Source organism: Stenella coeruleoalba (genome assembly GCF_951394435.1).
Source record: "Stenella coeruleoalba genome assembly, chromosome: 9".
NCBI lineage: Eukaryota > Metazoa > Chordata > Mammalia > Artiodactyla > Delphinidae > Stenella > Stenella coeruleoalba.
The window spans coordinates 15,979,725-15,994,268 of record NC_137155.1 but is presented as its reverse complement, the minus strand read 5'-3'; the positions used below and the strand labels follow the sequence as shown (position 1 = coordinate 15,994,268).

The following is a 14,544-nucleotide window of genomic DNA, read 5'->3' as shown; positions in this document are numbered from 1 at the left end:
TTTCCTTGTACTTATTTTATGCCCTACTCTCCAATTCAAATTGTAGACATAGTTCTTCAGTGATAAAATAAGGATATACATTACTTTTTTCAACACAAAATCAAATGTTCATCTGTATTATGACACATTTTTCACATTAAAAAAGTGACATTATTTGTATTACCTGAGTCTCCACACCCTGCTCCAGGAGGCGCTTAGCTTGATTTTCCACTTCAAGTCGAGCTCTCGCAACAAAAAGTAGATCATTTTCTATTACTTCTATTCCAGCAAGATCTATTCCTTGAGAAAGATAATCTATTAAAAAAATACACACATTTAAATATTTCAATATTGAATAAATATCAAGGTATCAAAACATCATGTCTAACTTCTTTGAAATATTATAGAATTGCTGTTGAACACTATTCCCTTTCAAAATCTGTATTTTAAAAAACATAGTTACCCAAACATTTTCTACTTAATAAGTAACTTTACTCTGGAGCAAAAAGTTCCAAACATTACAGAGTTGGTAAAGCAAGAGTAGAATTATGATTATTATAAATTCAAAGTAATGTCAACAAGTTACCAAAAAAATGTGCCAAATTTAATATAAATAAAGATCCTGATGATCTTAGAAATTTCTCAAGTTGCAGGACAGTTTTAAAAATTATTCTATAATAAAAAAACTTTTGAAACAAATGTCCACCACTTGGACAATGATAAATTAATTATGAAAAAACTTTAGCACGCTACCACTTTACATGATCACACAATAGACCTAATTTACTTACTTCCATTGAAGGATTTTCATGATATGACTGAATGAAAAAAATTACACAAAGAACTTAACTCCATTTATATAATTACATATAAAATATGATTACATACTATATAATTCTGTAAACTTTATTTTCTATAAGTAGAATTATAGAATTTAGTTTACAGAATTATAACTCTATTCATAGAATTATACATATTCTACTTAGAGAGTTATATACACAGGGCAAGAAGTGTGAAAAGGTATCCACCAAGAAGTTAACAACAGTTGTCTCTGCACATTTAGATTTTGAGAAATGTATTTAATGGCTTAATCTTAGACATATCTGAGGTAACTAAAATGCTACAAATGAAGGTCAAGGTTTCATTATCCATCTTAGACACAGTTCTAAAAAACGTATTTTCTATTTTAACAAGAAAAATTGTTTCTAAAAAACAAAAATGATTTAGATAGAAGATGACTGTTTTCCAGTTACTCAACAGAATATCAAGTGTGTTTTTCACTATATTCTCTAATTAGAATTTTTAAATTTTAAGTCTTAAAATATATCCCTAGCACTTACATATTGTCATATTTTTCTTCAGCTGGGTCACAACGCACTGCCTAGGTGAAACTACATTAAAGCATCCAGTACAATGCTAACTAACCACTTAGCACTCAAATATCTGCTGATTGCACACAGTATAGTTAGTTCTACACTAGAGGACAGAAGGAAACAATGTAAAGGGCATCTAATAGTGGTTATTGCCAACTGTCCTTCAACCATAAGCATTTTTAAATGTGTCTATCTAAAGGGACTTACAGCTTTCTACAGTGGGAAGAGTACTGAAAATGCCTTTAAATCATTTGAGTTTACATTCAGCCTCATAATTTACTCACTAGGTGATCATAATCATGTGATATACCCTGAGTCTCAATTTTTTTCATCTGTAAAATGACAATAATTTATAATTCACACCCTACATAACTCTTATCATCAGAATCAAAATAAATTCATGAATACCAAAGTACTTTATACACCAATCTATCATGTAAATGTAGGGTGGATTATAATCCAGAGAAAATCTTTTTAATCTGATTTTTAAATTTTACTTTTCAGAAAATTTTGAGAAAATTATGTTTAACCTAAGTTGTGGTAATGATCAAGACCTAAACTGACATTTCTCTGAAGACATACACATGGCCAACAGGCACATGAAAAGATGTTCAACACCACTAATTATTAAAGAAATGCAAATCAGCAACACAATGAGGTATCACCTCACACTAGTCAGAATAGCTATCATCAAAAAGTCTACAAATATTAAAGGCTGGAGAGGGTGTAGACAAAAGGGAACCCTCCTACACTGTTGGTGGGAATGTAAACTGGTGCAGCCACTATGAAGAACCGTATGGATATTACTTAAAAAGCTAAAAACAGACTCACTATATGACCCAGCAATTCTACTCCGGGCACATATCCAGAAAAAACTCTAATTCAAAAAGATAGATGCACCCCAATGTTCAGAGAAGCACTATTTCCAATAGCCAAGACATGGAAGCAACCTAAACGTCCGTCAACAGATGAATGGATAAAGAAGATGTGGTATATATAAACAATTTCAGCCATAAAAAAGAAATAATGCCATTTGCAGTAACATGGATGGACCAAGAGATTATCATACTAAGTGAAGTAAGTCACACAGAGAAAGACAAATATCACATGGTATCACTTATATGTGGAATCTAAAAAAAAGATACAAATGAACTTACTTCCAAAACAAAAATAGACTCACAGACATAGAAAACAAACTTATGGTTACCAAAGGGAAAAGTGGGGGGATAAATTAGGAATTTGGGATTAACAGATACACACTACTGTATATAAAATAGATAAAAAGATGCTACCGTATAGTGCAGGAAACTACATTCAATATCTTGTAATAACCTATAATGGAAAAGAAACTGAAAAAGAATATATATATATGTATGTGTATAACTGAATCACTATGCTGTACACCTGAACCACTGTAAATCAACTATACTCCAATAAAATGTTTAATACAATTAAATTTAAAAATTAAAACAATTTTTCAAGAGGATGGGTAAGATAAACAAATTTTTTTTTTTTTTTTTTTGGTCAAATGTACTCCATTTTGAAATTTAAGATACTAAAAAATACATTCTGATTTCCCCCACTTTCACTGTCCTGGTCTCAAATCACTAAAAGTTTAGAATAAACTTCTTACACTTTGCCCCAAGCAGTCACTTGATCTCAGTGATTGATTACTGCATTATTTCCTAGGATTGCCCTTTTTTTTCCTTTAGTCTTCAAACTAAACCTCAATGGCATAAAAATTATTTATAACTAAAATACATGGGCTTCCCTGGTGGTGCAGTGGTTGAGAATCGCCTGCCAATGCAGCGGACATGGGTTCGAGCCCTGGTCCGGGAAGATCCCACATGCCGTGGAGCAACTAAGCCCGTGCGCCACAACTACTGAGCCCGCACTCTAGAGCCCACAAGCCACAGCTACTGAAGCCCGCACGCCTAGAGCCCGTGCTCCGCAACAAGAGAAGCCACCGCAATGAGAAGCCCGTGCACCGCAACGAAGAGTAGCCCCGGCTCGCCGCTACTAGAGAAAAGCCCGTGGGCAGCAACGAAGACCCAACGCAGCCAAAAATAAATAAATACATTTATTAAAAATAAAATAAATTAATTAATTTAATTAAATTTAAAAATTACATGCCAATCATTTTCATAGGCTTTCAATGTTCTAGTTGTTACTACACATGGCTACCAGAATAAACGTTCTCATCATATTCCTCTCCCATTCATGGAATCTACTGCTTCCTGTTGACTAATGTTAACCTCCTTCCACAAATCCTCCTTTGTGATACAAATTCCCCTTAAGATTTCAAAATCCTCACTGCCTCTTCCTTTACTAGCATCCTCCTCTATTTAGAAAAAAAAACAAAAAGAAGAGTAATTATAGTGTGCTAAGTGACTCAGCTATGCATTTACTTTTCACAATAATGTTAGCACTACATTATTTACTGGGGATAAAAGAGATGAGGGAAGAGTACAGGTGTGAAGTTGGGATGGTGTTGGAAGTTGGAAAAAATGAAGGAGACTAAATCTTCATGCTTCAAAGTGGGAAGCCAAAGAAGTTAAAAATTACGAATTGGAAATACAGGCAGGTGATTTAGAGCTATGGAGCTAAATATCAAAAGAATCAGCAAAAATGGTGAAAATGGTGGCCTCTAGGGAAAAGTAAACGGGGCAGAAAAAAGGGCAGGGACTTGCTATTTTTAAGAATAAACTTTGGATAACTACTTGAATATGTTATACATGCATACTTTCATAACAAATAAAACCAAATTAAAGAGTACATGGGAAGTCAAAATAATAATATAAAAATTAAAATAAGGTGGCTAACTAATAAAAAATTTGTATCCTCTAAATCAATGATTCTCTTTCTAAAATAAGTAATATTTAAAAAGAAGAAAAAAGTGAATATATTTGGAAAGATATTTTCTACAATGTTAATTGTAACAGTAAATACATACATACATACATATAAATATATGTATGTATATGTGTATGTTATGTATATGTTGTATGTGTGTGTGTGTGTGTATATATATATATATATATATATAAAAAGAGAAACATTGTAAATGAGAAGAAAACACTTTGGAAATCAATTTGGATAATCTAATAAGATTTCATATGAATATCCCTATGACCAAAATATGCCACTCCTAGGCACATAACTCAGAGAAATTCTCATATTTGTATATTGGAAGACGTATACAAGAATGTTCATAAAAGCACTGTAAAAAACAAAACAAAGCTGTATATAACTGAAATGACCATCAACTGGAGAACAGATAAAAATATATTCCTTCAAAATACTACTACAGAAGAGTAAAAACAAACAATGACAAGTATACACATCAATAATGACGTCTCTCAATAACAATGTTAAGGAAGAACAAGTTTCAGAAGAATACACACAGCAAGAGGTAATTTATATTAAGACATGTATAATTAAACAATATATTATTTAGGGACACATATAAACAATAACAACCTTTAGAAAAGTTATAGAGATAGGTGATACCACACGCTTATAATATTCTAAAACTTAAACTTGGTAGGTAGTATTTGTAGTTTACACATGTTAAAAATGTTTCTGCATTTTTATATTTTTCCATTAAATATTAAATAAGTATGAACCAATGGCACAGATTATAGTATTATAAACAAGGACATTACAAGAGTTATAACTGTATTTCACGTGTTCAAAACAGAAAAGACTAAACATGTTAGTAAAGACATGGGTAATAAAGTAAGGCACAAATCGAACTTCTAGAGATAAGAAGTACAAACGCTAGATGGGATTAATGGCATATGAGCCACTGTAGGAAAAACAGAATACGCTAATGAAAAAGAGTTTCATGCTAGGATTATTAACTGGTAACTGAATAAAGGCTTTTCTTTTCCTTTTGAAAATATCATGCTCGGGCTTCCCTGGTGGTACAGTGGTTGAGAGTCCGCCTGCCAATGCAGGGGACACGGGTTCGCGCCCCGGTCCGGGAAGATCCCACATGCCGCGGAGCGGCTGGGCCTGTGAGCCATGGCCGCTCAACCTGCGCGTCCGGAGCCTGTGCTCCGCAACGGGAGAGGCCACAACAGTGAGAGGCCTGCGTACCGCAAAAAAAATAAAAAAATAAAATAAAGAAGGGAAGGGCTTCCCTGGTGGCGCAGTGGTTGAGAGTCTGCCTGGCGATGCAGCGGACACGGGTTTGTGCCCCGGTCCAGGAAGATCCCACATGCCACGGAGCGGCGGGGCCCGTGAGCCATGGCCGCTGAACCTGCGCGTCCGGAGCCTGTGCTCCGCAACGGGAGAGGCCACAACAGTGAGAGGCCTGCGTACCGCAAAAAATAAAAAAATATATATATCATGCTCATTTTTGAAAATCAGAAAAATACTTCAAAGAAGGGAAATTATATAACCCACAACACAGAGGCAACAACTGCCAAGTGGATTATTGGAATACATGTGAATATGTCTCACAAATTTGTGAATCTTCAAATTCTCAAGTAGTTCCAAAACAGCATATATCCTCCCCCTAGATATTTATGTGAGAAAGAGCAGAAAAAGCAAAAATTGACATACAGGGACTGGGCAGCTGGCTACACTGAAGAAAGTGACTCCCTCCTACACACTGACTTTGCAAAGAGCACAATGCAGATAAGCGCCTCAGAGAAATCTCAAGCAACCTTCAGATATTCCTAAAATACTCAAAATCTTGTTTGTATCTACTATATTCCTTTAAATTCTTACCCTACTTTTTAAACTACCCACGAGTTATTTTGTTTATGTTTTTATCTGTAATTATACTTATTTACAATGTCTTCTTTATTAACAATGTTATAAGCATTCACCCATACTATGATAGTACTTATAAATATGTTTTTGACAGTATTTCATCAAATAAATGAACAAAAATTACTTAACCATCTGCCTAAATGGAATATTTATCATAAATACATATAAGAATTTTAAATATCTATAATTATTTCCTTGGGAAACAAAGCAGAATTACCAGATCAAAGTAACAATTTTAAGCTTATTGATACAAATTATCAAACTACTTTTCAAAATGACTATACTACTTTAAACATTTTCCTAATAATCTATGGGAGTTACTTAACCATGGATAGCACTGGATGTTATTCCTGTATTGAATATTTTATACACTGCTAGAAGTATGTTCTTATTGAGGGTCTGACATGAATTTTTAAATGATGAGGCTGAATAACTTTTACTATCTGTATCTCCTTTTGATAATCTCTACATCATTTTTACTCCCTATCATTTTTATATCACTTTATATTAATTATACGATAATATTCACTGTTTACCTATCATATTTGCTATGAGTATTTTCCCAGTCTGTTGGTTTGTTCATTTTTAGTTATTTATTTATACATTACTTCCTAAGGCCATTTCCAGAATACATTCATACAATTATGTTATCTAAAAGCTCCACATCTGATTTTTCTACACAGCCCTGATTATTTAGAAACTTCAGACTAAAGCCTGTCTTTTACAAAAGCAAACAGCAAAATGTAAGTCTGTGATTTATAAAGGGTTATCTGGCAAACTGATGAATAATAATCTGGAGAGCAAAGCTGTCATTCTAGAATCCATTCAACAAAAAGTTTATCTTAAATCAAAATAAATAATATTGTAAGATCAGGGCTTATCACAGCGACTACATTTTAACTTGTTCTGCAACATCAATCTTCCTTGCCACCTTATCATATGTTTTATAAAAACACAGTTCCTAGACAATACTGAGCTCAATAACAAATGTAAATGAAGACAAAACAAACCACCACCACAAAACATCACCAAACAACATGGATGCCACAGGGTTACAATATTGATAAAATTAATTCACCCAATCAACGAGATCTAAGTGTCCAGTTACTGAAGGTATCATCATCACCATCATCATAAAAACAACACCATCATCATCACAGAATACTTATTTGTTATTTGTAACAAATGGCTAAGTCTAAGATAGGGTTATTTTAAATATTCCCCTCCCAGCTCATTAAAAAAAAAAAAAAAAAAACTGTTTCACTAAAGAAACCTTAGAAAACACATAAAGTTAGAGAAAAAGTAAAAGTCAAAAACCCCAAGAAAACTTCAATAATGACAACTACATATACATACTGATTTTCATTTTCTTATTCTAGGTGTAAAATGTTTGTTTATATTTGACATACTTTAATCATATTCAAGTAGATATCTTGAATCTGATGAGAAAACAGCCTATAGGAAAAAATATCTTCAAGAAAAATGTTTCTGTAAAATTGCAGTGCTTTCAATAATGTATAAAATAAATAAAAACATAATGAAATTATAAAGCAAACTTTTTAAAAAGTAATGTGGTATTTGCACAAAAGTAAAAATGACATAGAGAATCGAGAACAAAATAACGGGTTTAAAAGGGGTAAGGTTTTAATATATAATAACCAAAATATAACTAAACAAATAGGAAAAATTATTTTTAAAAAGCATCTCACAATATATAAAACCAATCATAGAAAAAAAATTTAAACAATATAAAATACTTATTCCCACTACAGGGGAAAATAATTCCTTAACCAAACAAACTATAAGACAAATTTCACAACTACTAATATATACATTTTCTAACGTCTTCTAATGAAAAAATAAAATCAGAAAAAGAATAAAAGTAATTTGAAGTAAATTAAACACTTAAAGGTATTACCATTAAAAACATATAAAGAATTTATAGTTATCAGTGGGTAACTAATCAAACGAACATTAAAAAAACAAGTTCATGTAAGAGAAAATTCAGGATTAAGTCAATGTCTGAAAATCTATTAAAGCTTTCTGATAATCTTTGAAATTTATCCTTACGTAAAATAATAGTACATGATTACTGGAGCACTTATAACATCAATAAAAATAGCATTTACTTAAAGTCAATTCTATTCAAGAAAACAGGTATATCCTTTCAAAGGCAGAATATCACAGAAAGAAGGCTGAGTTAGGAATGAGAATACCTGAACTTTATTCTACTCAATTCTATGACCTGAGAAAAATCACTTAACCTTTCTGAGATTCCATAAGTAAACAATAAAAAACCTGTGTTACAAATCACACAGGGTTGTATGGATCGAATGAGATAATATGTATGAAGAACGTTTTGTAAACCACCAAACGCATGTAAGTAGTTTCTTATTTTCATAAATGGGGTATTAGTTACTAACCCCCCCTTTTTTTTTAATGGAGGGAGGAAGGGAAAAGGGCCTTGAAAAACATAATCTTTAGGAGTTCAGTATTACAAAAAAAAAAAAAAAAAACCTAAAAAACATAAAGGTAAAATTTGTACTTTTCTAACCAATCCTTAGTTGATACTACTGCTTAAACTATGCATAAAATAAGCCTCAGGCTTAAGTAAACTCCTTTGTGTGAAATCTTTATACTTCAAGTCCAAAGTCTCAGGGCTGAGCTTGTTCTTCAAAGCTTTGTGAAAATTTAGCATCAAAAGCCTTATTTTTTTTTCTGGCTCTCACTTTAGGGTAGGGAAAAACCTTACTATTAAAAAAGGGGATTAGTTTTCCTTTCCTAAGTCTTACTCTTTTTTCCAGCAAGCACAAAAAAATTGCCCAGGGCCATAGATAAATACAGAAAAAAAGAAGAAGACAGTGTATTTTCTATCTTTCCTTTGGGCACAGTTGGGTTTTGTGTTTTTTTCCCCCTTCCCTTGACTTTCTAACCATGGTGCTGTTGCTATGACATTATAATTTTAAAACATGGATTTATATAAAACCAACCTTTTTCCCCTCCAGGAAGATAATTCAGATGCTATATTTAGTGCCTACCTTCCAAACATTATCTAACCAGGAGTCAATACCCCTCCCTCAACAACTGAGAAGCACTAGATAAAATCAACAAGGAATAGAAAAAATGACCACCATAAAACAAGGGAAACTAGTTGACATCAACAGAGCACTCCACCCAACAAAAACAGAATATACATTCTGTTCAACTACACACGGAACGTTAACCAAGACAGAGGATGTCCTAGGTCACAAAACAAACAACTTACATTTAAAAGAAATGAAATCATACAATTCAATTGATCATAATAGAATCAAACTAAGAATCAGCAATAGAAAAATACCTATAAATTTTCTAAACATTTCAAAATTAAACAACACATTTCCAGATAATCAGTGGATCACAAAAGATCTCAAAGGAAATTTTTTTAGAAATATTGAACTGAACGAAGATGAAAAAACAACATCGAAATCTGTGGGATTCAACCAAGGCGGGAGTTGGAAGAAATTTAATAACACTAGATGCATTCTTAGAAAAAGATGTGTTATTAGGGAAAAAAAAAGGTCTCAATAATGCAAGCTATTGCCTCAAGAAAATAGAAAAAAAGCAAAATAAACCCAAAACAAGCTGAAGAAAGGGACTAAAAAAGATATCAGAAAATCAATGAAATTGAAAACAAAAATAACAGAAAACCAATCAGACCAAAAGTAGACTCTTTGCAAGTATCAATAAAATTAATAACCCCCCAGAAAGACCAAGAAAGAAAAAGCATAGAAGACAAATTACCAATTACAGGAGTGAAAAACATGATACCACTACAGAACTCACAGCATTAGAAGTATAATGGAATACTTTGAATAGCTCTACAACTTAGAAGAAATTATCAGAACTCATACAAGATGACCTGAAAATATAACTATTAAAGAAACTGAATTTGTAATTCAAAACATTCTGAATTAGAAATCTACAAACCCAGATGGTCTCACTATCATGGAAAAAAGAAACAATCCAATACTACACAATGGAAGAAGGAACACTTCTCAAAACTAGATCAAAAAAAAAAAGCTGCAAACATTCTCTCTCAAGAGTATAGACACAGAAATCCTCAAAATATTAGCAAATCTGATTACCTACTAAAAAAACAAAGATATTAGCAAACAAACAAAACTACAGAACCATCTCCCTTAAAAGCACAGATGCAAAAATCCTCACCAAATTTTAGCAAATAGGATCTAGTAATATATAAAAATAATAATACATCATGACCAAGAGGAGTTTCCTCTTAGAATACATGGAAGATAAACTTTGATAATTTAAATATGTTTATTATAAAAACTTAAAGTAACAAATAAACATAACATAAACAGCTTTACAGCTAATAAGCCAACAAATGAGGTAAACCGTAGTCATCAAAAACACTCCAAAAGAAAGCAGAAGAGAAAATGAGAAGCAATGAAAAGATGATACAAACGGAATAGCAAGATGGTAGCATTAAATATAATCACATCAATAATGCAATGAAATCTAAACTGCCTAAACATCCTAAATATGATGCAGAGATTATAAAACTGGATTAAAAAAAGGACTATAGATAGCCTATTAAAAAACTCATGAAAAACATGAAGACACAAATAAGTTAAAAGGGAAAAGACAGAAAAAGATATATAAAGCTGGATTATTACCAAAATGGTGGAATAGGAGGACGTGTAGCTCATCACGACCCCTACAAAAACATAGCAAAAATACTATACAGGTGGAACAATTCTCACAGACAACTAAGTGGAAACTGGCAAAAGAACTCCTATACCACCGAAGCTGCAAGAAAGATCTCCACGTAACTGGGTAGGACAGAAAAAGGCATAGGGCTGAGACTCCCACCCGTGAGAGGGATCTGAGAGGAAGAAAAGGTCCACACAGGCACTCACCCACCCTGGGGAGCAAGCAGGACAGGCCACAATCTGGGAATCAGAGTCCCAAGGTCCTGCACAGAGGAGGACAACCCCCCTTGGCTGCTGGGAGGTCCCTGGGACAGATGAAGGGCTGGAGATGCCTAGACTCTACTCACAAGGAGCACGCACATGATGGCTTGCCACGAGTCAGGACAGAGAGAGCCTTGCACTGGAGGCTGCTGCCTTGCCACACTCTCTAATCCGGACGAGGCAAACACCTCAGCCCTACCACACCACAGCTTGGTACAAGATCTCAGCCAACCGGGTCCTCGTCTAGCTACGCACAGACAGGTGGTGGGGCCGGGTCGGAGGGCCTGGGATGTGATCCAGGTGGGGCGGGTGGCGGCTATGGTCAATGCACGCTCAGGTGGTGCTGCAAACATGCCATGGTTCATCTCCCACCAGAGTGAATGCTCCAGTCCCCACCACACTCCACATTGCAGCTTAGCACGGGATCTGGGGCAGATAGGTCTTGGGAGAAGACAGCCACCGAGGCAATCTGGATCTCTGGCAGCAGCACGGCCACCTCAATGCCTGCAGTCACAATGCCTGAAACCCCAGTCCCAGCCTAGAGAACTCTCCAGCCCTGCCCACTCCACACCAAAGACCTGAACTAGATCTGGGACGAATACAACAGGGGAAGGGATGCAAACGTGAGCTGCATGTGAACAGAGCCACAGACACCTACACAGGTGGTACTTAGACTCTCCGTGAGTGAAGGGGCTTTACTTGCTTCACTTGCTCCTTTGGAGCAGGACAGGCACTAAAGGGGAAAGGAACATGATCCAGCCTGATTCTCAGAGCTTCTACTCCAACAACTGGGAAGCAGATCCTGCACCTGACAGGATGGTGAGAGCCACAAAGCAGAGGGGACATCCCACTTCACAGGTTTTAGATCCCCTAACATCAACCACACCCCTTCCCTATCAAGGTGATAACAACCAGCACACCTTGAGGAAGGACATGACTGGTGTCTCTATCAAAACTAGCCCTCGCACCAAAGACACTGGACATACACGTCTACACAGAAAGCTCCCTCATAAAAACACCTCTTCAAGACCATGATAGATAACTGTTTCTCCTAAATTCACTGAGACAGAAAGTTAAAATGAAAAGGCAAAGGAACTACTCCCAATTAAAAGAGTAAGAGATATACCCTGAAAAAACAGATAATAAAACAGAGCTCACCAGTCTACCAGACCATGAGTTCAAAAAGGTGGTAATAAAAATGCTAACTGAATTAAGAAAGATTATCGACGGAAACGCAGATCACTGTAACAAGGAACTAGAAACTACAAAGATGAAACAATCAAAGATAGATAATTCAATTTCCAAGATAAAAAGCAATCTAGAAGTAATGAACAGCCAAATAAATGACATAAAAGAGCATAAGTGGGGAATTCCCTGGTGGTCCAGTGGTTAGGACACAGCACTTTCACTGCCATGGCCCTTGGGGTTCAATCCCTGGTTGGGGAAGTAAGATCCTACAAGCTACATGGTGCGGACAAAACAAACAAATAAACAAATAAATAAGTGATCTAACTGTAAGATAGAATAATGGAAATCACCCAGTCAGAATAGCAGACAGAAACACAAATGGAAAAAAAAAAAAGAAAGCAATGTGTGAGATCTATGGGATGACATAAATGCCAAGCTATGCATAATAGGGGTTCCAGAAGAAGAAGGGAGGATCAAAAATGTATTTAAAGAAATTATGGCTGGAAACATCCCAACACTAAAGAAGGAAACAGATATCCAGGTACAGGAAGTGCAGAGGGTCCCAAACAAGATGAGTCAAAACAGACTCACAACAAGCTGTATCATAATTAAAATGGCAAAAGTAAAAAATAAAGAGAGGATTCTAAAGACAGCAAGAGAAAAAGAGTCCTTTACAAGGGAACCCCCCCATAAGGCTGTCAGCTGATTTCTCTGCAAAAACTTTGCAAGCGAGAAGACAGTGGCATGATATACTCAAAGTCCTGAAAGGGAAAAGCCTTCTACCTAGGATACTCTACCCAGCAAGATTATCTTTTCTTTTCTTTTTTTTTTTTGCCATGCCATGCACAGCACACGAGATATTAGTTCCCTGACCAGGGATAGACCTCACGCTCCCTGCAGTGGAAACACAGAGTCTTAACCACTGGACCACTGGGGAAGTCCCAAGATTATCATTTAGAATAAAAGGAGAGACAAAGAATTTCTCAGACAAGCAAAAACTAAGAAAATTCAGCAATACTAAACCTACCCTAAAAGAAATACAAAAGCATCTTCTCTAAATAGAAAATAGACAAGAACCTATAGAAAAGGGAAAATCACAATAGGAAAAGGCAAATATAGTAAGGACTGAAAAATCACTTAAATAAGCCAGTACACAGTAAAAAAAAAAAAAAACTGTAAAAGTGATTGTAACTACAATGAAAAGTAAAAGGATAAGCATGAAGACTTAAAAAAAGGACATAAAAGTCACAAAATTTGGGGGAGGGGAATATAAAAATGTAAGTCTTTTAGAATGTGTTTGAACTTGAATGACTATCAGTTTAAAGCAAACTGATTTAGTTACGGATCAACGTACTTGAACTCCATGGTAACAACAAATCAAAAACGTACAAAAGTAAGTGAAAAAAAAAAATACGTACAAAAGGTTCACAAAACAAACAAAAAAAACAAACAAAAAAGGAACTCAAGCATACTACAAAAGAAAATCATCAAAATACAAAAGGAAAAATGAAAAGAAGAAGAAATGAACAAAGAAGAACTACAGAAACAGCTGGAAAACAAGGCTTAAAATGGCAATAAATACATACCTATTAACAATTACTTTAAATATCAATAGAATAAATGCTCTGATCAAAAGTCACAGAGCAGCAGATTGGATTTAAAAAAAAAAGAACCTGGAATATTCTGCCTACAAAAGACTCACTTCAGGCGAAAGACATGCACAGACTGAAAGTCAGGGGATGGAAAAAGATATTTCATGCAAATGGAAACAACAAGAAAGTGGGGAAGCAATACTCATATCAGACAAAACAGACTTTAAAACAAAGGCTATAAAGAAAGACAAAGAAGAGTACTATAGAGTAAGAAAGGGATCAATACAAGAAGAGGATATTACATTCATTGACATATATGCACCCAATATAGAGCCCCTAAATCTATAAGGCAAATACTAACAGACATAAAAGGAGAAACTGACAATAATACGATAATAGTAGGAGACTTTAACACTCCACTGGCATCAATGGATATCCAGGCAGAAAATCAATAAGGCAACAGAGGTCCTAAATGACATAATAGATAAGTTGGATTTCATTGATATGTCCAGGACACAACATCCAAAAAAAGCAGAATATACATTTTTCTCAAGCATGCATAGAACATTCTCTAGGATAGATCACATACTAGGTCAGAAAACAAGCCTCAACAAATTTTAGAGGATAGAAATTATTTCAAGCAACTTTTCTGAC

At 34.6% G+C, this 14,544-nt stretch overlaps 1 protein-coding gene across 1 annotated transcript in view; it reads right to left on the bottom strand.

Annotated features, from left to right (window-relative positions):
- The window catches only part of COG5 (component of oligomeric golgi complex 5), a 284,025-nt gene that overhangs the window by 150,255 nt on the left and 119,226 nt on the right, over nt 1-14,544 (bottom strand). Inside the window, exon 7 of the mRNA XM_079930906.1 lies at nt 164-294. Within this exon, the coding sequence (XP_079787032.1) occupies nt 164-294 (131 nt within the window). The remainder of the gene's footprint in view (nt 1-163; nt 295-14,544) is intronic.